This window comes from Polypterus senegalus, chromosome 13 (genome assembly GCF_016835505.1).
Source record: "Polypterus senegalus isolate Bchr_013 chromosome 13, ASM1683550v1, whole genome shotgun sequence".
Classification (NCBI taxonomy): domain Eukaryota; kingdom Metazoa; phylum Chordata; class Cladistia; order Polypteriformes; family Polypteridae; genus Polypterus; species Polypterus senegalus.
In genome coordinates, this window is record NC_053166.1 from 107,372,247 (window position 1) to 107,397,931 (window position 25,685).

The window sequence follows — 25,685 nt, forward strand, 5'->3', positions numbered from 1 at the left end:
TGGCATCCTTCAACATCTGCAATAAGATGCTGCAGATGTTCTATCAGACGGTTGTGGCGAGCGCTCTCTTCTACGCGGTGGTGTGCTGGGGAGGCAGCATAAAGAAGGACGCCTCACACCTAGACAAACTGGTGAGGAAGGCAGGCTCTATTGTAGGAATGAAGCTGGACAGTTTAACATCCGTGGCAGAGCGACAGACGCTGAGCAGGCTCCTGTCAATAATGAAGAATCCACTAAACAATGTCATCTCCAGGCAGAGGAGCAGCTTGAGCGACAGACTTTTGTCACTGTCCTGCTCCACTGACAGACTGAGGACATCGTTCCTCCCCCACACTATGCGACTCTTCAGTTCCACCCTTTGGGTTAAACATTACCATTATACAAAGTTATTGTCTGTTTTACCTGCATTTTTATTACTCTTTAATATTGTTTTTTTATCAGTATGCTGCTGCTTGGAGTATGTGAATTTCCCTTGGGATTAATAAAGTATCTATCTACCTATCTAATGTAATGAACCTAGTTTTACAAAAATACATCTAACCTTTTCTTAAGTTGTTACATAAGTGCAATTAGCCATCTGGCTTGGCCACAAGTACAGTGTTACTAGACCATGTATTTATTCTTTTTTCATTAACATTCAAGACCAGCAATCTTTACATTTCTGCTTTGTCTTTAGCAAATTTTAATCTCAGGTATAAGGGTTTTCTCTTATCAGAACTCCTGGATTGGTCTGAATGTCATGGCTTATCATTCACAATATCTGTGTATTTAATAGATAGATACAGTACTTTATTAATCCACAAGGGGAAATTCACATACTCCAGCAGCAGCATACTGATAAAGACAATATTAATTAAAGAGCAATAAAAGCGCAGTGCAAGTTGAAAAAAAATGCAAGGTGGAGAATGTGAGGCAGGTATAACGGTCTATAATCTTGTGTAGTGTTAACGTTTACCCCCTCGGGTGGAATTGAAGAGTCGCATTGTGTGGGGGAGGAACGATCTCCTCGGTCTGTCCGTGGAGCAGGACAGTGACAGCAGAAGATGATACTGTTCAGTGGATTCTTCATGATTGACAGGAGCCTGCTCAGCGCCCATCGCTCTGCCACAGATGTCAAACTGTCCAGCTCCGTGCCTACAATAGAGCCTGCCTTCCTCACCAGTTTGTCCAGGCGTGAGGTGTCCCTCTTCTTTATGCTGCCTCCCAAGCACACCACTGCGTAGAAGAGGGCACTTGCCACAACCGTCTGATAGAACATCTGCAGCATCTTATTGCAGATGTTGAAGGACGCCAGCCTTCTAAGGAAGTATAGTGGGCTCTGTTCTCTGTTGCACAGAACATCAGTATTGGCAGGTGTAGGAGCTGGTGTTTTTGTATGTCAGAAAGGCTTTTACTTATAACTACTTTGCCACCAATTAAGCCGTTCCCCAAAATTCTGGTAACTGCTCCTAGCTCTACATCATGTGGCAGCTATGGCCACAAAATGTTAACATGATTAATCTTCCATCTGTCAGTTCTGATGATTCCATCATCCTCTGGCCCTTTTCTCTTTTTGGTCTCATATGGTCTCTGACAGCTTACTGGTAATTTGGTTTGGGAGAAGGGAATAAGAAGCATAACAAGATTCCCCCAGTTGAAACTTGGCGTGTTGTGACAGTGAGGTTGTACAAGTGTTCCTACTCTGACACTGACAACTCAGACTTACAAGTGTTCACAAATGAGTGGTTTCTTTTTTTCACAGCTTGCGCATATGGTCAACAATGCTGCTCTGTGAGTTGGGTTTTTCTTCCCATATCTCTCTGCCACGTCCAAAAGTGCTTGCAGTTGTCTCTGCTACAACAACGTAATAGGTAACAATCCAGTCAAAGCCTAAAGAACCCCCTGATAGGTAAAGACCAGGAAGCGTAGAAGCAAGTCCTAGTACTTTCCGTCTTTTTGCATCGCCTTACAAAATTTCTCTTTCTGTGTTCTGTTTGGAGCTCTACCAGCCAGTCTGTTTAGGGGTGATATATTGTGTAGTCTATGATTACCAATACGTTCTGGTGACTCCTGGCTGACGTTGTTAGTGGCCTAACACTATTCCTTTCAAACAAATTATCAACAATAGGTATAAGCGGAGAATGATGGGCCAAGGGTACCAGTGCAGCAGCCTCTCCGTATTTTTTTCAGTCTCTAAGTGGCCGCTGAGTGGGAGGTTGTGAGTTAGAACAGATTCCTCCAGTATGGGGACTTAATAGCTGCATCAGTACATTACAGTTCTTCTCAGTCACACAGTGCAACAGGTTTCTGAGGCACTGTACACTGATCATGCTCATGCCCAGTTGTATTTCTCCTTTGGCTATTCCATGTTTCATTTAAAATGCTGATCACCTCTAAAGTTGTCTGCAGTGGGTTGTCCGTCCCTATTGGGATCTCCAGCACCTGCTGCTAATACAGTCCCAGTGCTCAGGATATTACACCGAATACAAATGCCAGCTACAGGTTTGGAATCAACTGCACATACATTCAATTATTATTTGATCAGCTTGTTTTATTCAAGCCCTGTTTCTAACAGAGCAGCACAAAATGAAAAAAAAATCAAAGCAATATTCCCTGTTTGAGTCGTCTTGCAACCAGTCTCTTAACCGGATGACAGCATATGAAGAAGGGTGAGCAACCATAACAAATTCCTGGGTGGAATGCCCCTTTGCAAAAATGGTTATCTCCGCTGTCAGGTATTCTTTCATGTCTTTATGCATGCATTGCAGCTGTTGTTTATTGTTCTGTGATTGAAGAGCATATTAAGTTATGGAAATTCTGCTGCTTATTTATACCATCTTGGAGGTTTGTTCTTCCTCTGCCCCGACACAGTTTAAATGGGACTCGAAGTGTAACACTAAACATCCACAAGCAGTTTTCATCTTCTCCATTCCTTGTATTCTGCCAACTATGCCATTTGTAGCCTGTAGGATGTACTCCACCCACCAGAAATAGAACTAATACCTAAACCATTCCAATTTAAAAATGAAGTAATTTTATTCATATCTGTATGGCAACAACAGCCAGCAAAACATTTTGAATAAAACAATACATCTTGAAGAGCGATTCAAAGTCGCTTCTCATTTAAATAAAACTTTGTCTTTAAGTTCCTTCTCTTTGTGGGCTTAATCCCACTTGATGTATACAGAGCAGCGTTCAAAGGGTGGTTTTCCTTGGTTGGCTCCAAGCAGATGCTAGCTGCCTTCACTGTTTCTGGGAGCTTCTTTTAAAGATCCATCTTGGGTCAATTCATCAACAGGGTTGGTCCAATACTGACATTCTGCAAACCTCGAGAGGAGTAACTTCCTGATGGACATTGTCATTGTCTTCCTGGGTAGGAATCATGCTGCCTTCTAGTTTCCCTAAAGAAAAGCAAGAACATGATTTGAATCATCTAGAGCCTCTCATTCAAGCCCCTAATCCTTCTCTGTACCCCAGTCTGGACGTGACAAGGAATTGGAACAAACTGTGACAATTAAAGAAACCCTTTAACTGAGTGAGTACCATATGCTGCCCATCTCTGAACTTGGTAAGTGGGTGCTGACTGCTGCCTCGAGACCTTTTTTTTTATATTTGTGTGGGTGGCTTTCTGAGCAGGGTTGCTGTTCAGCAATAATGCAAGAATAAAAATGCTATCAAGAATCTGTGACGCACGAGTGCTCACAAGCGAGCCACTAAAATATTGTGCTAATAATTGGAAGTCCTCTAAAAACCTTTCTGACAACCCTCCTCTGCATTTAAGTGCTTGTAAGGATTTTATTGTGCTCAACAAGAAAATGTAAAAGTTCTAGATTGCAAAATATCACAGCATGTCATTCCCCAAAGTTCGTAATCCAGTTCAGGGCTGATGGAAGCTAGTGATTATCCCAGCAGCATCGGGCACAAGGCAGGAACCAACCCTGGAGTTCATTATATTCAAGTTTTAAGTGCAATACACATTGTAAATAAAATGCAAGATAACATTGAAGAAAAACTGGAAAACACAATTCAGTATCTGCCAGTATATAAGTATCTACAGGCATTGGTAAAATAAAGATTGTTATGTTGCAGATACTGTAAATAAATGCTTGTGATTTTAGATCCAATAACCAGAAGCCTGTTACTGGTAATGACAATGTCTCCTTAAGGGATCTTTCCAGTACCAGAAGGGATAACTTGATCTAAATGGCAGTAATGCCATAAGCCAACAAAGGACATGGAACACAAAAAGAAATGAGAACAACTTGGCAGTATATAGTATAATGACTGTTATATTTATTAAAAAACAAGTATACCAGGAGCCTATGAAGCCTCTTTGCCTGCAGCCTTGGGCACCACCTTCTGTTCTGACATCTGATAGTCATGAATCGAAATGGACCAGGGTGAGTGAGACTTTCTATTCACAAGTGCACCAAAATTTACTAAACAAAACCTACAAATTAAAGTGTTAAAGTGCAACAGTGCCTACACAGTTATTCAATAAATATGTCTTCTTTAAAGTCATGCTCATAAAAGCAGTGCTTCTTTGGAGATGCTCCATAAATATATCCAAATAAATTCATGAAATACTGCTAAAATCCCGGTATTCACAGTTCTCCTCATCAGAACTTCATAATGGATTGCTGCAGTGCAGCCAGCCACATCACCATCTGCCACCTCGGGCGGTGCCAGTGCAGCTCGCCCAGTTACTTGCCCTCAGTTTGGGTGCTGCTGCACTGATCCTTCTTTCTGTTTATTATTCTCCATTCTCTTCTGTTCGTTGAAGGTCATCAGGGTTAAATATAACCGTACCGTAGAACCTCCACTCCAGCCATATGTCCTTCTCATTTCTGTAACTTAACAGAGCCAATGCTGCCCATCCTGTCCCCTCACCAACAAACTGATCTTCTGATGAGTTAACACTGTGTCGTGTCATGTCATTCTCATTGTCTTTTTTAATCTTCAATCTCCTAAGCATTTATCTGTCCCCCTTTAATCCGTCCTTAATTCCAGTTGACGCCAGTTAACTAGTGCACTTCTCCAGTAATTCAATTCCTTGCATTTAAGTAACCAGCGCAAATTACACCATTGAGCTGTGCTTAAAAATCATTTAAATGGATAATAAATTAATCATTTTAAAACACTTGACTTTTCACAAAGCTTTTATTTAAATGCAGAGACCAATGGGGTATTTATAATATTAATAAGTTATTACAGCACCCCATTTGCTGGGGAGTTTTATTTTTATTTTTTATTATGGTACACTTACTTACTTCTGCATCTTGAGGTCATAATTGCAGCATACGCACAAGATTGTAAACATAATAAATTCCACAATGTAACGTGGCTTGAGCAGTGCATGGCTATGTGATATAAACAGAGCTTTGTCTATTTATTCCCAGTGGGAAACTTGGATTTTGTACAGAAGCTCAATAAATAAAAAAATATTCTTATATTTCTAGCTGTTCTGCCCATCTAAGATTGGATAAAATCAAATAAATCAGCGCAGACCGTACTGTTAATGTTTGCATTGCACCATCTTTTGAATGTATTTTGTATTGCATGTAGTAATAATCATTCCAAAAATCCCAATCCAATCCGCTTGATGTTAAAAACTTTTTTTGTAAGCTCTACATGAATTTGTTCCAATCATAGTATTATGTGTTTGTTAAATCTTTGTGTTGGCAACATGCTTCTGGTGGTAAGGGTCAAAATAAGTCAGGTTTATTTGAACAGGAATGGCTGTGTTCAAACACTTCACTCTTAATCTTTTTAACTGAGTTCAATTAACTTAATCACCTTTTCACACAGTGTTTGTTGGTGCTGAATAATTGTGTTCATCAGATATTTACATACCTTTTAAAATTTTTAAAAATATCTGTTATTTTATTGCCCAGAGGGGACTGGGTGGTCTCATGGTCTGAATCCCTGCAGATTTTATTTTATTTTTTTCTCCAGCCGTCTGGAGTTTTTTTTTTGTTTTGTTTTGTTTTTTCTGTCGGACCTTACTTATTCTATGTTAATTAATGTTGACTTATTTTTACTTTTTACTATGTCTTCTATTTTTCTATTCTTCATTTTGTAAAGCAGTTTGAGCTACATTTTTTTTTGTAAGAAAATGTGCTATATAAATAAATGTTGTTGTTGTTATTTGGCTCACTTACATACCTTTTATCTAATATTAGGGTTTGGTTAAAGACCTAAAAACATTCTGTGTCAAAAATGTATAATAATGGCAGATATTAGAGCAGGAGCAAATACGTTTTCATAGCATTGTAAATAACCAACCAATCGTCAGTTTTTACATGACAACAGTGAACGTACTGCAAATGCCTGTTAATGCACAAGACTGAAAACATGTACTATACCACCACATGGACTGGTCAGGGCCTCTCGTCTGGATTTAATGCTTTTTTGTTCCTCAGTATTTTCAGAGCATTCTAAAAAAAAAAAATACAGTATTTCACATAAATACTGCAAGTATGTTTATTTTTAAATTAATTTCAAACATTTTTCCAAAAAAAAGAAATGCTTTCTCTGTAGTAAATATAAAATGTAAAAACTTTGCAGTTTTCAAGAACTTCTGAAATATTCTTAGCAAAAATGTAACTATTTACAATCATACCTGCTAAAAAATAAATGTGAATTAGTAAAAAAAAAAGAAAAAGAACTTGTTGGGTTCTTTTGTTGTGTGACTGAAAGAAATGTGCTGAATTTGTTCTCAGTTACCTGTTCACAAATCATGCATGCCAGAGTCACAGCCAAAACTGAACATCACACCAGGAATGGTCAGGAATGACAAAATCCTTTAAGCCACTGAACACTCCAAGTTGGAAGGTAATATCATTACGATACTTTCTCCCAAGTATTGCCTTAAAGCAGTGTCTTTTAGGTTCTAGTTCAACTGTAATGTCATGTGTAGAGAGCACAGCGAATTTCTTACTTGCATGTTTGACCATGCGTGAAGCCACTCTCCAGCGCCACGTTAACAATCATCATTTATGGATGTGACGCCCAGATTGGGAGATGTGAATTGAACCACCATTACTCATTGCTTTTGAAAATAGTAGTACCAGAAGTTTAGATTAGATACTAAAATATAGGGATTGCATGGTTACCTTAGATTTTCTAAAGGGTGTCTTTTGGTATAAGCAGTGAATTTGAAAAATGTTTAAGTGCCACAAAAAGCCCACGTCATAACTGGAGTACAAGTCTCATTTTAAAACCTGACTTAAGATACTTGTCTTCTGTTCAGGATGAACTCAATTCAAACTGTAATTTTTAAGCTTGCAATTGTTAGGTTAGTATGTTTTAGCAACAGTTTTTACATTTTAAGTCTTTAATTTTTACAAATATTCAATTCTTACTGTTTTAAATAATGGTAGAACAATGACAGCCTATGACAAAGCAAAAATCATCTTTAGTTGGGCATTTGCAGATAGTTAGTTAGTGAGATTAAAAAAAAACAACTGAAATTGCAAAGTAAATAGAATTTATTTAAAAAGTCAGAACTGCTGAGAATTGTCAGCTCAGATGGTAAGAGGTTGAAACTCAGGTTTAACAGACCCAAAGGCTGACTGGAAAATCTGCAATATACTGCATTAATAAAGAAAACTATGAAGTTATGGCTACTAGTTGAGATACAAATGGGTCAAATAATACGGATTTGTCAGTCTTCATCTTTTCTTATTGGTAATAGAGAAAGGAGGATCAGAGTATATGATGAGCACATGTAGCCTTCTTTCTGTCACATGTTTAAACGTTTCCAGCTAACAATGCCACATCTAAGAACTTCTTCAGGATGAGCAATGAGCAGATCCCAATTTACTCAAATTTTTAGAGCACCCCTAACCCACGCCTAGCCTTAATCATATTTAGAAATGTTGCATATTTAATGAAATGTACTTTTGATCAGTTATTGATTTTACTTGTTTGAATTTTATAAAGTGATTAATTGACTAGTGTGTCAGCACATGCACATCATGGCAATCAAAGTTCTTGATGTTAACACACATGAATGTTGTTATCAGTCTTTTTTTATTTAAAAAAAATACAAATTTCAGTGAACTCTGATGTACTGTACAATACAGCTGTGTTCACATGCTTTGGGGATTTTTCATGTTGCATTTGAGATTTCACGCCTTCTCATTTTGTCTTTTTACTTGTGAATTTACAGTTTGAATCATTGGAGAAATATTTGGCCCCTTTGAATCAGTTCATCAATTCGAACAAAAGACAGTTAAAATGTACTTATTTTTTTATTTACTTAAAAGATAAAGTAAGCATCTTAGTTGATTATCATATTAAAAAATTACACTTGTAGATAATTTTTTTTTTTAATATTGAAATAAGATGTGAGCTCAGCATTATATCATGCATCAGCAAATTTGGGTAACATTGATTTTTTTGTGAATTATATGATGTTAGTCTCTACTTCTAAGGACATTCATGTAAAGTTCCTCACTGGGAAGCTTGTATTTCCCATCTGTCCCATAGCATGCAAATCCAGCATAAGTGCAGTCCAGTCCCAAGGACCTGATGAACCCAACTAGTCAAAGCAGTGACAAGAGACCAATCTGGTGTGAAAATACAGTCCAGATGTGATGATTGGCTCATATCAATTAGCAATATCTCTCACGCAGTATTTGATAGCTAATATATGGGAGCTGAGAAAAATTGTCCAAAGAAGATATAACAACAAAGCTATACAATACAAAACAAAATAATTTATTTTTGTATAGCCCAAAATCACACAAGGAGTGCCACAATGGGCTTTAACAAGCCCTGCATTTTGACAGCAAGCCTTGACTCTCTAAGAAGACATGGAAAAAGTCCCCAAAAAAACCCTTGTAGGGGAAAAAAAACAGAAGAAACCTTGAGAAAGGCTGTTCAAAGAGAAGACCCCTTTTCAGGTAGGTTGGCGTGCAGTGGGTGTCAAAATAGGGGACAAATACAATATAATACACAGAACAGAACACAAGTAATCCTCAATACAATACAAAAGTGCAATAGAAATATTACAAGTACAGAGCAGAATTCAACAGTAGATGATATCATACAATTTGGATTTGTTCAGAGTCATGGAGACCTTGGCCATCAAGCTGCCTCCCCCTATTGACCATTCCACAGCTCAGTCATCACTGAGGCAAACAATCCAATGAAAGAACCCCTCTACCCCACGATTCCTGCGATCCTCTTTTAGAGATAAGTTTACCTTAGGCAGGCAAAACAACTTGGCAGGTGGGCCAAGGCACCAAGTGCCACATTTGAGTACCGAGAAGAGAAACAGAATAGGTGAGGGTTAGCAACAAATTATAACTATCATGTTAACAACAGACATGCAGTCTGTACAACTAATCAGCAGCTCTAGTCAGGATATGCTAAACTGAAGTAGTGAGTCTTCAACTGGGATTTGAAAGATGAGATTGAAGTGGCATCTCTTATAGGAGCAGGCAGACCATTCCACAGTTTACAGGTCCTGCAACTAAAAGCTCGACCTCCCACTGTTATTTTATTAATCCTTGGAATCACAAGCAGACCAGCATCTTGAGGTCTTAATGTACGCTATGGTTTGTAAGTCATAATAAGTTCAGATAAGTAAGCCGGACCTTGGCCATTTAAGGCTTTATATGTTAAAAGGGGGATTTTGAAATCTGCCCTGAACTTAATTAGGAGCCAGTGGAAGGATTTAAAAACTGGAGTTATGTGTTCGTATTTTCTTGTTCTTCTAATAATTGTTGCAGCAGCATTTTGGACTAACTGGAGGCTGTACAAAGAACAGTTTGAACAACCAGCGAACACTGTATTGCAGTAGTCATTCCTACTAGAAATAAATGCATGAATAAATTTCTCAGAATCCTGCTTATTTAGAAAATGCCTTCATTTCCCAACATTTTTAAGATGGAAGAAACATGATTTAGACAATTTTGTAATTAGTGCTTTAAATGAAAGGCTAGAGTCAAAGATAACTCCTAGATTATGGGCTGGTTCGGTAAAATTAACAGTGATTCCAATGGAGTTAAATAGTGACAGAATATTGTTGTGATCAGCATCATTCATCCAATAACTGACATCTCTGTTTTATCTGTGTTTAAAGATAAGTAGTTCTCATCCATCCACTCCTTTAATTCACTAAAACAACTAATTAAAGACAATGTCGGAGAAACTTCATTTGGTTTAAAGGAAAGGTATAACTGGGTGTCATCTGCATATGAATGAAAATGAACATGATGTTTTCTAATGATAGATCTCAGTGGATTCATGTAAAGTGGAAACAGTAAAGGTCCCAGTAATGAGCCTTGTGGGACACCATATCTCAGTTCTGTGTATAATGATGGAGTACTGTCAGCACGTTTCTGTACGTACTGGAATCAATTAGATAAATAAGAACTAAACAAGACGAGGACAGTGCCTGTAAGCCCAACATCATTTTCAGCCTACGCAGTAAAATGAAATGTAAAATGGAGTGTCAAACGCTGTGCTTAAGTCTAACAACATAATTACAGTGGAGTTTCCTTCATCAGAGGATATCAGAATGTCATTTGCAACATGCATTACTGCTATTTCTGTACTATGATCATTGTGGAGACTAGAAATTCTCAAATAAATTGTGATGCGTAAGGTGCGACCGAAGCTGATTGGTGACTACTTTGTCATGTATTTAGAGAGAAAGGGTAAATTTGAAATGGGTCTATCTAGGCCTGACGTTTTAAGCAATGGTTTGAGGACTGACACTTTTAGTGCATCAGGTACTGTGCCAAGCAATGATGAACTATTAATTATGTTAAGAATTGGCACTGCAAGAACATCCATTGTGCTTTTTACTAGTTTTGTTGGCACTGGATCTAAGGAAAAACTAGCAGGTTTCATTTTAGAAATTAAAGTTAGACTTCCTGCTCTGTTACACTGTCATATGTGCGTCAGCGGGCCGCACTGTAACAAATACTATTATACAAAGTTACTGTAGCTTTCTTTCCAATACTGAAAACTTTAAAAATGTAACACTTAAAGTTTAAAGAAAAGCTATTTATTTCCATACAAGCTCCGTACAACAGTATACAATTAGAGTCTTAGTCTCTTAGCTAGGTCCTTATATTATTATGTTATATTCATTACATTATATAGGAGTCTTACAGTGTGAGATCTATTTCTTTTGTCCTGACACTTGGCATCTCTTGTTAGTGACCAGTTCGTCAATATCAGGCTTGAAATCTTGTGCAGTTGCAACTTTTATGAGGGATGAAAGATGCTCGACACTAAGTCTTGAGCGATGTAGGGTTTTGGTAGCTTTTATTAACGAAAACAATTTCTCACAAAGGTAAGTGCTTCCGAACATAAACAGTACTCTCGATGCCAACTTACAGATCTGCACATACGAGGGTGGCAGGTAAGCATACATGCCTGGCACACCAACTTTGTTGTATTTTGCCTTCAGAATAGAATCTGACTGCAGTTCAATCAATCCCATTTGGATATTTCCGGCGCATTCTCAAAGTTGTAAGAGAACAGCGCAAAGTCCTGTTTGTGTGAACTGAACTCACGAAAACGCTCACTGAATTCATTGTTTAGTAATTCAAGTTGGAAAATAAATCCTCCAAAAATCTAATTTTACTTTACTAAGTTTACTTCAAAGTTTATATTGTAAAATAAGCTGATATGCAAAAAGCCACCTGACCTGCACTAATTTTACAAACTCAAAATCACAAAAATATGTTAATAAACAACTCATCAACTTCTCGCGTCCAGCTGTAGTCTGCACTGTATGTTACAATACTGTACTAGCACAAAATTACATAAAACTAGAGCAAAGAAATGTGAAAATATGCGGACTATTAGGCCTACTACTCATGATGGTCAGTTCTGCCCAGTGGCCAGTCTCAGCAGCCTAGTCAGTAGTGTAGGCTGTGCAGGGGAGGCCCTGGGCTGAGAAAGAATCAGTGGCCCCTTCGCCCGCCAATGTCAATATGGTATCTTATGCACGGCGGATGGCCACTGCATAGCCGCCTCGTGCTCATGACACGCTTCTATATGCGTGTCCGTAACTTGAAAACCAAGTGGCAGCCCATGATATTCTCATTACGGCAGAACGTGATAATACTACATACAGCTTACTGCTCTGACTCGAGCGACATTAGTAAATACAGCATACTAATTAACAAGAAACACAACGTTTTTTTGGCCACATTGCCGTCAGCTGTGTCATTATTTTCTCTTTTTGCTTTATATTCAATATATATTGGCGTGGCGGCCCTGTGTAGGTGCACAGTTTGCACATGCCTAAGGCCGCTCCTGCTGCATCCTAGCACTTCAGTTGTGACATTGAGGCTCATTAACTTTGGTCAAGGCTCGTTTCCGATGATGTTTCCGGTACCGTAATGCCATGGGAAAACGCGCTTTCGTCAGAAGGCAGAAGTAAGAAAAGTCAATAAGTAACGCCAAAGATGCAGAGTGACTCAGTCACAAACGATAGTAATCATTTTGTACAAGTGCAGTGCTAACTAGGATCTGTCCGCGTGTTTGACATGCCTGTGTTACAGGATTAGAATGTCTAAAGTTTTGAATGCAATGTGACAGAGGGTCTGCCAAGGTAGTATGTGGTTTGCACTGTAATGTTGAGATCTGGGATCTTATATTTTTATTTTCTCATTAAAGAAGTTTATAAAGTCTGAACTGCTAATGTTTGTTGGTATTTTGCACTGTAGGTCTGAATTTCCTTTTGTTAAATTAGCCACTGTTCTAAATAGTACATGAGGATTATCATTATTGATAATAATTAAAATATGATAATACGGGTCAGGAATCTAACAGAGTAAAGATATCACATCTTATGTATGGGCTGTAAAATCCAGTAGGAAAAAAAACACCATAGAAAAATGACTGGGAATATGTGTTGGGAAACCTCGCTTTGCCACCAGGTAAAGTAGACGTTGCGGCAGACGTTGTGCGAGCTGTCAAAAGAAAGCTCTAGAATATTTTAACCCGGCAAACCAGAAAATATGATGCGACGGCAGAATTCTCCGAGTAAAGCAAATAAAATATAATCAGACCTTCTGTGAGATATCAGACAAATGAACCGCGATGACAGACTTCACAGAAACATTTGCAAATATGAAAGTAGGCAGAAGTAACGACAGACCGAGTTGGTGAAATCAAGGCGCGCGACGACAGGTAACTTGCGAGCTCAGTCTTCGGGCAGGTGCACATTGACTGTTGAACGGTGTCGCCTCAAGGTCAAGCCGCATGGTTACAGTCGCTCGCTGACAAGACAACAATCAAAAGAGTTTTGCCTCGACCGCTTGGCACCTCCCTGGTCGACGAGAACAATGGAATGACAGGAGATGCACGGCGTCTTAAGTAGGGACGGCTGCCACGGCATAACACATTCAGGCTCGATTGACGCAGGAGGCTCGCAGGGGTGGCGGCGCACAGCGCGACCGGAGTGTGTGCGTGTGACTGTCACTGCACGCTTCTGGGGAAGGCAGGTACATATGAGGAGGAGGACGGCCTCGCTCTATTTTGTAAACAAAAAATCTGAACCGCAGTCCCTGGGATGGGCATCTTTTGACTCGAGTGACTAAAGGGAAAAAAAAAATCAATGAGCACGCCTTGCCAATGTCGACTGAGGCACTCCTAGGTGGGGTGCGGGCGAGCCGGAGACAAGCTAATTCCTGAATGGGGCTGAGTCCAGAGCCGACTTACTGAGGGAGGGGGGAGGCGGCACACAAGCATACCGGCTGCGAAACATGCGGCAGTGACATTCGAACTAGGGCAAAGCAGACGAGCAGGAAAAAAGGTATCGACGAGCGTCCGAGGAAAGGTCTGCATCTGTGGAGGCAACAGGTGAGTTCTTGGAGCAAACAGACGTGGCAGTGGAGTACACTGATGTACAGTTAAACCATTTGTAGGGAGATTAAAGAATTCTCTTTCCCAGCACTAGTCGGGGTCGTCTTTATTTTCGGTTGAGAGAAAACAGGTGGCTGGTACCGGTTTTACAACGACGTTCTGACTGGACTCGTCTCGGCAGCAGTTGAAGTAAACGTTACAGATGGAGAAGGTAGAGCAAACGTAAGGTGAACCCCGCAAGTGAGCGGTGTAAATAAAGGTTAAGTGTGCACATTTAAGGTCGTTCCTGGTCCCTTTAAGAAAGACAGCCCTGGCACATTAGTTATGCTAAGTTGTGCGGTGTAAGGAATAACCTCGGCTCAAACTGCTGAAGGTGACATAGCAGGGTTAAGTGAGCTAATTTGTATCTGCTTTAGAGATGGAAAAAATGGAGAGGCCAATTGTCTAACTGGTTATGGAAAGAGAGGGCTGTAAGATCTACTCAGATGGGACCAGTGAGTGTGTAATACTGGGGTCAACTGGGTTAACACCTACTTTGTAGCTGGTGTGAGCTTTGCAGAGTGAACTTACTGGACTAATTTCAGGAGTAAATAGTCAAGAGAAGGCCAATCATGGCTGAAACAGGTGAGTGAGCATTAGACAGTCTGGCTGATCAGTACTGTGACTCACTTTTAGAGAAGTGCTGTGTATAGCTGAATCCCAAAGTTAGAGGTCATGAGGGCCACAGAAGGTAAGCGGACTGTTAGAGAGGGATAACAGAGCTAAATTCCATAGGTAACTGGTGTGTGCTTTCTTTAGGATTTTCTGTTTTGGTGCTGGATTAATCCCATTTGTTACAGGAATAGTATATGAGTGAGTTCTAATTCTAAACTGCTACAACCTTAAAAAGATCAGCTAAGACTAATTTTCATTTTGGGTGATGCAGACTTTATAGGGAGTAAGAAAGTGATAGGACTGATATCAGCAACTGCCAACTGATGTGCAGTACAAGGGTCCTTTAGGACTAATCCAATGCCTAAATGGTATGAGCAATACAGAGAAAAATGACTGGACTAACTAGTTATGAGGAGGAGTGGAGTAGAAAGGTCAATCTAATCTGGAACTTAACTTGAAAGTGTTTTTTGGAAGAACACAACCTTTAGTCATTTGTATCCCAAGCTAGCTAATGTGAGTCTTACAGAGTAAGAAGGGATGAGATACTAACCCTGAGAAGGATGAAGATGCTTGATGATAGATATAACTAACATAACTGTTATTGAGAGGAAATGTGTACTAAGCCAATCTGTCTTTATTCAGTTTTCTGTGAAATGGTAGTTTGGAAAATTAAACTGGGTGGTCACTGTTATTATTAGTTGCTGTACAATAGAGACAGATGAATGTGATAAATAGCAGCTCTGTCTGGTGAGCTGTATAGTTTAAACAGGGGTAATGAGTGCTTATCTTTAGAAAGAAATGATGAGACTTACATTTGTGAGCCTTTTCTAACTCTGCAGGGAGGACATAGCAGTTGTGAACTTTAGAAGGAGGAGCCTTCTTGACCGAGATACTGTACAGTGTATGTGGTACCCACGCAGTGGTCAGTGTTTTTCATCTGTTATATATAGCGAGGCCTATGTTAGAAAATATGTGGATGGACGTTTTAGAGTCATATACGAGCATTTAAAATTCCACAGTGCTACCTTTTAATGTGTGACAGGCTGTGGCACAGGTATGTGCAGCAGTTTCTCTATGTCACTTCCTTAGCTGCATGTCAGACCAAGCCCTACCCCCTTCCTTCACCATTCAGGTGGAGTCAAGTCTTGCTGCTGCAGTGACATGTTAACATCTCAGAGGCATTTTGATCACTGTCATTTGTATTGCTTCATATTTTCAATGTAAAGGAAGCAGGAGATTAGGGACAGTGTCCTTTTGTTCTGTATAGGGGTCACCAGCAGTTCTGTTTTATAAGTAAATCCCACGTGCAACTAAAGAGGGTGCGTCTCTCTCAGTCTGCTTTGTTTATCCAGAATTTCAAATAATACAGCCTCTTTGGAGAAACTGTGATGCTGACGCAGAGAGAACAGGAGTGGAGTTGAGCAGAAGAGTCTTCTCTGTTCAACATTTAAGGCCAACGCCTTGTGCTCATTGTAGTAGTAAAGTGATGAAATGAATTGTACCACACATGCTCTGCAGCCTCCTTATTCCATGAAAGATATGAGTTACTACCTTTGATTTATTTACTTATGGTCTTTCATTTTCAAACATTGACAATGAAACCTTAACTTTATTTAACCAAACTTTTATTTTTGTTGTCAAATTCACCTACCTGATTTTCAGCCCTGCTATACCTATATGATAATAGGTGAATATTTATTAATGTCTTTTCAATATATTTACACTTTACATTAAACCTGGATGTAGAGTGGTACAGTGGTTAGCAATGCTGCTTTACATCTTAGATAGATAGATAGATAGATACTTTATTAATCCCAAGGGGAAATTCACATAATCCAGCAGCAGTATACTGATACAAAAAACAATATTAAATTAAAGAATGATAAAAAATGCATATAAAAGCAGACAATAACTTTGAGTAATGTTAGAGTTTACCCCCCGGGTGGAATTGAAGAGTCGCATAGTGTGGGGGAGGAACGATCTCCTCAGTCTGTCAGTGGAGCAGGACAGTGACAAAAGTCTGTCACTGAAGCTGCTCCTCTGCCAGGAGATGACACTGTTAAGTGGATGCAGTGGATTCTTCATGATTGACAGGAGTTTGCTTAGTGCCCGTTGCTCTGCTACAGATGTTAAACTGTCCAACTTTATTCCTACAATAGAGCCTGCCTTCTTAACAAGTTTGTCCAGGCGTGAGGTGTTCTTCATCTTTATGACTTCTTTAGGACTCTGATTAGATTTCACGATCTGTATGGCACTTGTGCTTCCTTACTGTGTCTTCTTGGGTTTTCCCCAGTTGCTCCGGTTTTCTCTCACATCTCACACATGTTGGGCTAGCTTGCACCACTATGTTTGTGAGTTTATGTATTTGAGCATACATTAGTATTCTGTATTGGGTTTGTTCCTGAATTGGACAGGTCATTGCTCCCCACAATCGTGAATTGGAGTTAGCAGGTTTAGAAAATTGATTCATTATTCCAGTAATAATATTTATCTGTATTCATTTTATTATTGTCACATTTACAGAGTACAGTGAAATTCATACTTGCATGTGCTAATCAACATGCAACATGTCACCCCTCTCTGGCACCTTGATCAGGCTGTGCCAGATTGAGATTGCTGGATCAATGTCTGCAGTCAACAGAAACTTGATGTTAAGGTATGCCCAGAGGAACCATGGTTGGTCTTGTTCCTTAATTCGGTCTAAGCGGACATTTCTTTATTATGACTACTGATTAATGGGAAAGCAAGCCAAACTGAGACTATTCAGATATGCAGATGCCACGCCAAGACACTGCACATGTCAGGTTAACAAAATAAAAAGAGAAAAGACCATTAAGGCTATGGGTTATCAATAGCTGAAAAGAAAACAATAAGTATTCTTCAAGATTTTATATTATGGCAAATATCTGAAATACCTAGACTACCAGGTGAAACACAGAAGGAAAAAGAAGAGCTTAAGATGAGTCCTGGAACTATTGCATAGCACACAGGATGGCAGATAGAATTCCTCATCAGGCAAGTGGAGCTATTGACTTTAACCCTTTTTTTTCCTGTTGCTGATTTACCATCAATACATCCATGGAAGAAAAAGCCCTCTGAACTGTTTCTAAGGTGAATGCTCTATTAAAAGTGGTCCAGAGCTAGCAGGCCCATAACTGTATGTACCTCTGTCATTCCTCTAAGTTTAGTCATTGCACAATCTGGAGAAGAGATCCCTTACTCGTTCAACTGATGGCTGTTATTCATTAGTTAATTCAACCATTCTGGAAGAAATTGACAAACACATCTGGCTTTGAACCTAAAAATTCTCCCCACAATTGATTGAGTTTGGTAATTATTTAAAGAAAAATAAGTAAAAATCTGAATTTCTCTATGAGTTTCTACCATCTAGACTACATATAAACTTCCTGACTAGCTTCTTGTATGGGCCATAGTGAGAATCCTATAACTTCTTATACTCCCTTGTCTTCTATGTGTCACTGTATAGAGAGGACCAACATCAACAGTTAACTGGTAGGTAACCATCCAAATAATCTGATTGCAATTCAGATCTATGAATGTAATACTCCAATCTTCACCCTGTCGAATAAGTGAACCAGCTGCCGTGGCGCAACAATAGAGGCTTAGCCTCAGGCACTGACATCCAAGGTTTGATTCCTGTAAGGAGAAGCAAAGATGTGTACACCTAATGAGCCCCAGTTAGTGCAAAAAGTGTTGTGTACTCTTTGTATTATTTGACAGGTACTGTATCATATATATATATATATATATATACTGTATATATATATATACATACACTAGGGGTTCCCCCTGCTTGCTTCACTCATCATCCACTTTGTGTCTCTGCCGCTTGCTTCTCCGAAACCCCCTCTTAAATGGTGATACAATGGGAAACAAATGCAGTTTTTTTTTACCTCCTCTTTGCTCGATCAGCTGCTGGCTTGCTGATCTGCATCTCGCACTGCGCTTCGAACATTTAAAAGCCAGTACAGCAGCTGTCCTACTGTTTGTGTTTTATTTTCAGCCCATGGTATGCTTAAATCTATTAGCACAAAGTCCCGTCTTGCAAGGCATGAGTTCTTGATATTTTTTCCATCCATCCATCCATTTTCCAACCCACTATATCCTAACTACACGGGGGTCTGCTGGAGCCAATCCCAGCCAACACAGGGCGCAAGGCAAGAAACAAACCCTAGGCAAGGCACCAACCCACCATAGGGCACACACACGGGACAATTTAGAATCGACAGTGTATGATACCAAACATATATATGTAGGTTTTAAAATAAGCCTGATTTAAAGCGTGACAAAAAAAGTCACATAAAAACGTCACCATTGCACTTTTAGGTTTAGGATTTTATATAGAGAGAGTAAGTAGATATATATATATATATATAGAGAGAGAGAGAGAAAGTGTAGGGAATCTTATGATTTTTCACTAATTACTGTCAAACTCCGAGATGAGCAAATATATGCTTGAAGGCCTCAAGTATCCAAGCTAGCCTGAAAAAGGCACTATTAACAACTTAAGAGATGTTCATTGTTTTCCTCAGGACTTTTTTCCATAATTATCACTTGAGAAGGATGTCAGTAAGTCTAGGTCTATGGGTGGCCTGTTTTAGTTAACATTTCCTCTTACGTTCAGGTAGGTGAGTCTCCAGTTTACCTTTCACATAATTCTTTAGAGTCATTATACTTGAAAGGTTCCTGCTCACTTCTTTTGAGTCTTATCAGATACTTTCAATATTCAGATGGTTCCATATAGGCTCCACCTCTCAATGACCCTGGTGTTAAATACTCAGATGTAGAAAGTTGATGGATACCTTGATTTAGATGGTTCTGTTGGGTTCTACTTTTTGAATATTCATCAGATAGTGATAGTTCAATACATTTTTGATTTTTTTTTTAATTTTTGGATGAACTTTTCCTAAAAATGTTGTCAGGATTCTTATGAGTCGTCATTTTTGGGAAATGTTTATTCTGTGCAGCCTAAAGGCTGTTGCACTTGACGTTTCACCTGATTTTATTCACTAACTCATTTTGACCAATATCCATCTGTTGCTTTTGTTTACTTTTTCAAGGAATTTCCTACGGTATTCTGTTGTAGTGGTTAGATTTCAAATGCTTCACATTATTCTAGAGTGTGAACACATTTTTAGCTTAATTCACTGAGTTCTAAAAATAATAGGTTTTAATTCTGTACCTTTGAACAGTTTTCAGCCTTACTGATTTGAAAATTCACTGTAAAAATTGGCTGTAATTTAATAAGTCAAATAAAGTAACAAAATGTAATCATAACAGGTTTTTGTCATTAGACAATCATTTTTATACAGTGAAATGAATCCAATGATTGACAGAAGTACCTCTTGTTTTCTGTTGAAAAAGGGAAAAGTTGTTTTTGTAATGTGGGGTGTGCTTCAGGTTTTTCAATTTATTGAACACAAGCCAGCTTCATTAGCCACATTTTAGATCATTTTTATTTAGTTCTGGTGCATATTTTCACACTTGAAGAATCTTTGCTGTTTTCTTAGGCTAATACATGTTATACACTGCCACTGATTCCATAGGTACTGACTGGCCTGTCGGCCGGTGTCTGCAACCAACAGACATGACAGGCATTCTCCCATTAGAATCTAGAAACCTTGTTGGTAGTATTTCAAGAAAAAGCTAGAATGTGCTCATTTATTTATCTTGACTTTAAATTTAAAATTTATTATTCCTACACTGCTAATATTAACATCTGAATGAACTTCTTCTTCAGCGCTTCTCTTCCTCTTTTTGCTGCCCATTTTATCTCTAGTAAAAAAACCCACTATTTTGTAGTGTGCAATTTTCAGCAACAGGATCTTCTGATAACTTTTTTCTTTCATTTAATCTAAGAAACATTATTTTCAGTTTTGCACATAAGATAATTACTTCCAAATTAATTATCTCTCCATAAAAACATTATAGGGTGTATTGTTAAATTCTGTGTTTATAAGAGAGGCTGCTTAACAGAAACATTAACTAAGAGGAAAAGAAAATGTAAATATGTGGAAGTCTTGATGAGAAAACATGTCTTAGCTGTACCTTTTTTGTTAATTTAGAAGTTACTTTAGTTTAAGTTAATGTGCAAATGTTCACTGGTGAAGATTTGTAAAATTACAATCACCTGTCAGTTAGGCTCAGAGCTACTGTGTGAGGTTACTGTTAGTGTGGTATATGTGAAAATGGTGGAGATTTGTAATTGATGATTAGAAATGTTTATCATGCAACAGACAAGTGAGCTGTGTAGCAGCCCATCTATCACAAATGATGTGTGTTTGGAGCGCAGCTAATGTTATACTGTTTACAATATTTTCCCCTTATGTTATCCTAAGCTTGGGCAGTGTTTTACAGTATTAAGAGAGACTTTAGTCATCTTATTGCATTTTTCATTTCTCTTGACACAGCTTTTTAACTATGTGTGTTCCAGTTCCTCAGCAAGTAACATGCGGCATTGTCAACTAATGAGTTTACCTCCACTCACCAAGTGCTTTGTCCTTGGCATGCTCAAGTATTAAACTGCCTTCCTTTCAGAACAGAGTGTTGTCAAACATTTGCATAGATGAATATTGTTAAATGACCAAATCTGTAACAAAGGACAGGGTGTGCACATAATGCATGTGGTCTTCAGGAGGCAGCACCTGTAAGCTTTGACATGAACATGCCTCTCCTCTGGCATGTGATTACTAAGGGGCCAATGTTAGTTACTTGCTGTTGGTAAATATTTGACAGATTTTTGTGAGGGGGACCTCTGTAGTTTTTTAATAGTGGATCCAGCAGGAACAGAGAGAGAGCTTAATTTTATTTCTGCACTGAGGTGTTTCACTCTTCTGTTTTGTTTACAGACTCATGTAAATGGAGTCAGTAATCATTTTTACATTATAATTGCCTCCTCTTTCTTGAGTTTTAAGAGTGTCATATGGAGGACTTTTCACAACAGCCTTGCTGAATTACTTGTGTTTCTCCATAACTCTGTAAGTGTGATATTCTGATCTCCCAATTTAGGCTAACCCCTGCTTATTTTGTTTCTACATCCAAAATTGTTTTTGTCCTCCTCTCTGTAATACATTTTTTTTATCAGCTGTTTTTAAGTATGGGCAGTGTTATATAGCCTATGAGAATAAGCCCAAAGTATGCCCGTAAAGTAAAAAAGTAACTAAAAGTAATATTTGGGATATTTCAAAGATTATGTCGTGATTAACTAATAAACAGTCAGAATGAGTTGAGTGAATATTTACACTTTGACGTAAAATTTGTAACTGAGGAACGCACAAAAACTGTACGAATGCTAAGTGAATTGGAAGATTTATGTTATATATTTAATGTTTACACAGATAAAACAAGAGTCAGATAGGATGGGCTGTGAGAAGTGAGGATATTCTGTGAGGTAAATTATATATTCAGTGAAGTTAAAGCATAGCAGAAATGTTTGAAAATGTTTGACAAGAACGGGTAGTTTGTCTCAACAAAGCTGATTCTGTCCTTTTGATTTTTCCAAAGCAATGGCAAGTTTTGTCAAAGGTTCTGAGTGTGAAGATAAACTTTATAATAGTTGTGAAATTTACCCTTAATTAAATTTTCAACTGTGCCCCATCTACTTGTTGAACTCATTTTAAAGTAACAGTCTTGATACATTGTACAATTTCCTTTCACAATTTTGTAGTACTAGGGTGTTGTACCATGTTAGCCATTATGAATGTAGTGAGAAGTCAAGCAAAATGACACCTTTTATTGGCTAAGTAAAAAGATTACAATATGGAAGCTTTCGAGGCAACTCAGGTCTCTTCTTCAGGCAAGATGTAAAAAAGGGACCTGAGTTGCCTCGAAAGCTGCATATTGTAATCTTTTTAGTTAGCCAATAAAAAGTTTCATAATTTTAAAAACTTCAATCATGTCATCTTGTAATCTATGTTTGTTTAAAGTGAAAAGATTCGACTACTTTAATCATTCCACATAGCTCATACCTTTCATTACCAGAATAAGGCTAGTCTCTCTTCTCTGGACTTCTTCTAGTACTGCTATGTGTTTTATTTTAGCCTAGAGACCAAAACTATGTGCAGTATTCTAGGTGAGGCCCCACTGTTGTGTTTTAAACATTAATCATAACCTCCTTTGACTCACACTCTACGCATCATGCTCTATAACAAACTGACCAAGGAGATGATGTACATATTTTAACAGGATGTTTTGAAGCTGTATTTTGTCTCCCATAAACATGAGAATGTTCAAGGGCCACTTTGGAAAGAGAAAGTATAATAGTAAAGAGGTAATTGCTAGTATCTCTTTTTCATTTAGACTTTAATCATGAGATTCATTTTACAACATGAACTTGGACTAAGCTGATGGTCACACTGCTCCACAGCTGCAACTGGGGAAAATGATACATGTCAAGAGGCTCTGAGCTACTATGAACAGACAGTAGATCGGGGTTTCTGGGTTTAGGGTTTGTTTGGAAAAGTTGCTGATGTATATGGATAAGAGGAAAAGAAAATGAGTAAAGAAGAATCTCTATTAATTATAAACTTGAATGACAATGTATTAATGACAGAAGGAGGTAATCTAATGTATATCCAAACTCATGAGCATAAAAAATTGGTTCTTGTCAGTTTTAAAGAAATGTAGTACACAAAAGTGTATTTTCTGCAAGGAATATGTCATTTTTTTATTGAAAAAATAAGTCTTGTCCATTTGGTGTCAAAAAGTAGTATAAAACAAAAAGATAGGCATACGAAGATGAAAAAGACCACACACTAGAGGAGACCATCCAGCTTTTCTGGCATTTTGTATATACTGTATTTCCCTTTAAAAGGAGTAACAGGAAATATAAAATGGAGATACGTCACATGAAATTTCTGCCTATTACTGTTTTGATAGGTATTGAAGGATTAAGTTGAAGTGAGAGACATACCTTATGAAGATAAAAAAGTAACTGAAAGCGAAATGGAAAGTGCTGAATGAATCTTAGGTTTACAGAGTATTGACAAATAAAGTTGAACTATAAAAGTGTTGCAATAAATAGGAGCCATTGAGTTTTGTTTCTTTATTTACAAGGTATAATGAGCAGACGTATTTCCCTGCAGAACTAGAGAAGAGTGAGTGGAAATGAAATGGAAAAAATGAAAAAATCAAAACAAAAAGAAGATGGTAGATTTACACCTAACTAAAGCAAAAATACATTCCTCTACAGCTCCACAGCAAGGCTTAAAATGTCTGAAGTGGAATGTGAGGTGTGTGGTTGTGTCATCCCAATAGAAGTTACTGTTGAGGGTAGAGGAAGTGGAATGTGTCAGTATCTCTTCTACATCTGCAGAGTCAAAATTACCAAGTGGCATTGTTTGAATATATTTCCTGAAACAACAACAAGCTGAGTGTGGGTCATTTTGGGACTGGACCACTTCCATCAGGTTTGGCTTTGATCCTCAAAGGAGGCCTAAGAGATGTAACTACGAGCAAAGCAGTTGGATGTCAACTTTGCTTTTTAAATAACACTTTCAAATGGTTCCTGCAGAGACAGAAGTTAACTTTAGGGCAGGAGTGTGATTCACCCAGTCGCTATGAGGCCTCCTAACATTAAACTTCCAGTCAGACCTGTTCTTCCAGATTGGCGAGTGTTTGTGTTTCTACTGAATCTCTAGCAGCTGTCTTGCAATTCTCATTGCTGGGACACTAGACATTCCATTCCTGACCCACCAGTCATCAGATAGCTGGAGCAGTGCCATTGTGATGTTAATCAATAATCAATGTATTTGATATGTATGGCAGTCCTAAAATTTACTGTGTCAGGTATTTTAACTCTGATTTGCATGTCAGAGAATATTTTGTTTAACATTTTAGAAGCATAACGAATGTTATGCTAATTTCTGCCAGTTATTTCTCCAGATTCAAGGTGGTTATTCAGGGATGACACACTCTGTGAAGACTGACATAATCACTGTAAAGTTTAATTAACAGGCAATGTTCTCAGCATTATTCATACCCTGCAATAAAAAGCTCAAGACTGGCAACATTTACTTAAGTTGCTGTAACTGGCAAACTCTAGGTCTGCAAAGAATGGATTATGATGTTAATGGAGACCATCATGTTTATGCTGTTGGTATGAGTTTGGAGCCACAGGATGAGTATGTTTGTATCTGAAAGTGGATGAGTGTGGTTCCATGGTCATCACAATGGGATGTAATTAGAAAGGGCTTATCTGTGGATTTTGGCTTACTGCTAAATAGCATTCCTGAATCTCTTTTTCTGCTCCTACAGACAGGAAGCAGTCATGAGCTACACCTCTGGTGGATCTGCGAACGGCTCTCCTGTGGGGTATGTAGCATTTCTTATTTAAACACAACCAGCTGGAAAATATTAATAATCACACTTGATAGGCAAGTTGATTCATGTGGATGTTTATGGCAGAATTTACTTGAACAGAATAAAACTCTTCTGAAGGGCTAGAGTGGCCCTTTTTTCCATTAAACACATTTCTTAATTAGATTTTTTTCGCTATCTTTTTAAACATGTAATCTAATGTTGCATCTTGTTTCTGATTTTTGGCAGCATGTCATCACTTTGTATTATAAAGCTAAAACTCTTTTATATGTTTTTTAAAAACACCTACTATTTGATAAACGTATGCAAACACACATACACATTCTACCACATTATCTTGTCTATGTTTTGCTACTTGATTATTGCCATGACTTTGTAAAATAGCAGTTGACTAAGAAAAAATAAGTAATTAAAGGCTGATAATTTTATAAAAGTAAACTGGAATGAAGCAAATCACAAGTGAGTGACTCTGAATCAGTGCATGAGCACTAAAAGCCTTTTTGTCTATTCAGAAGTGAGAAGTCAAGCAAAATGACACCTTTTATTGGCTAACTAAAAAGATTACAATATGCAAGATTTCTAGGCAACTCAGGCCCCTTCTTCAGGCAAGATGTAATCTATTCAGAAGTATAACCCGGACTACTGGCTGTTTCAGAGATTGAAGCCATTGAGGTAGGCAGTGTTGATCAAACAGCAAGAACTGGTTCCTATCTAAAAAACTTGTGTTGCCAAGCAACTGAATTCCACTCCAAAAAGGGTCACTCTGTAACTCTGAGCAAGTTGATTAACTAACTGCAAAAAATGTACACTTGTAATGTACGCTGATCTTGAAAACTGGGTAAAGGCACCCTCAAAATACAAAGTAATAACAGAAA

The 25,685-nt window shown here is 38.2% G+C and overlaps 1 protein-coding gene and 1 long non-coding RNA gene across 2 annotated transcripts in view; one reads left to right on the top strand and one right to left on the bottom strand.

Moving 5' to 3' along the window:
- Positions 1–2,990: 2,990 nt before the first annotated feature.
- LOC120541852 lies at positions 2,991–13,421 on the bottom strand. Its single transcript, XR_005636103.1, has 3 exons — positions 13,112–13,421; positions 6,345–6,416; positions 2,991–3,380 (listed from the first exon to the last, which is right to left on the bottom strand). It is a non-coding gene; the product is annotated as an uncharacterized LOC120541852 (long non-coding RNA).
- Positions 13,422–13,438: 17 nt separating this feature from the next.
- Positions 13,439–25,685, top strand: part of LOC120541851 (epidermal growth factor receptor kinase substrate 8-like protein 1) — a 51,271-nt gene continuing 39,024 nt past the window's right edge. Inside the window, exons 1-2 of the mRNA XM_039773746.1 lie at positions 13,439–13,815; positions 24,748–24,804. Of these exons, the coding sequence (XP_039629680.1) occupies positions 24,761–24,804 (44 nt within the window). The 5' untranslated portion in view covers positions 13,439–13,815; positions 24,748–24,760. The remainder of the gene's footprint in view (positions 13,816–24,747; positions 24,805–25,685) is intronic.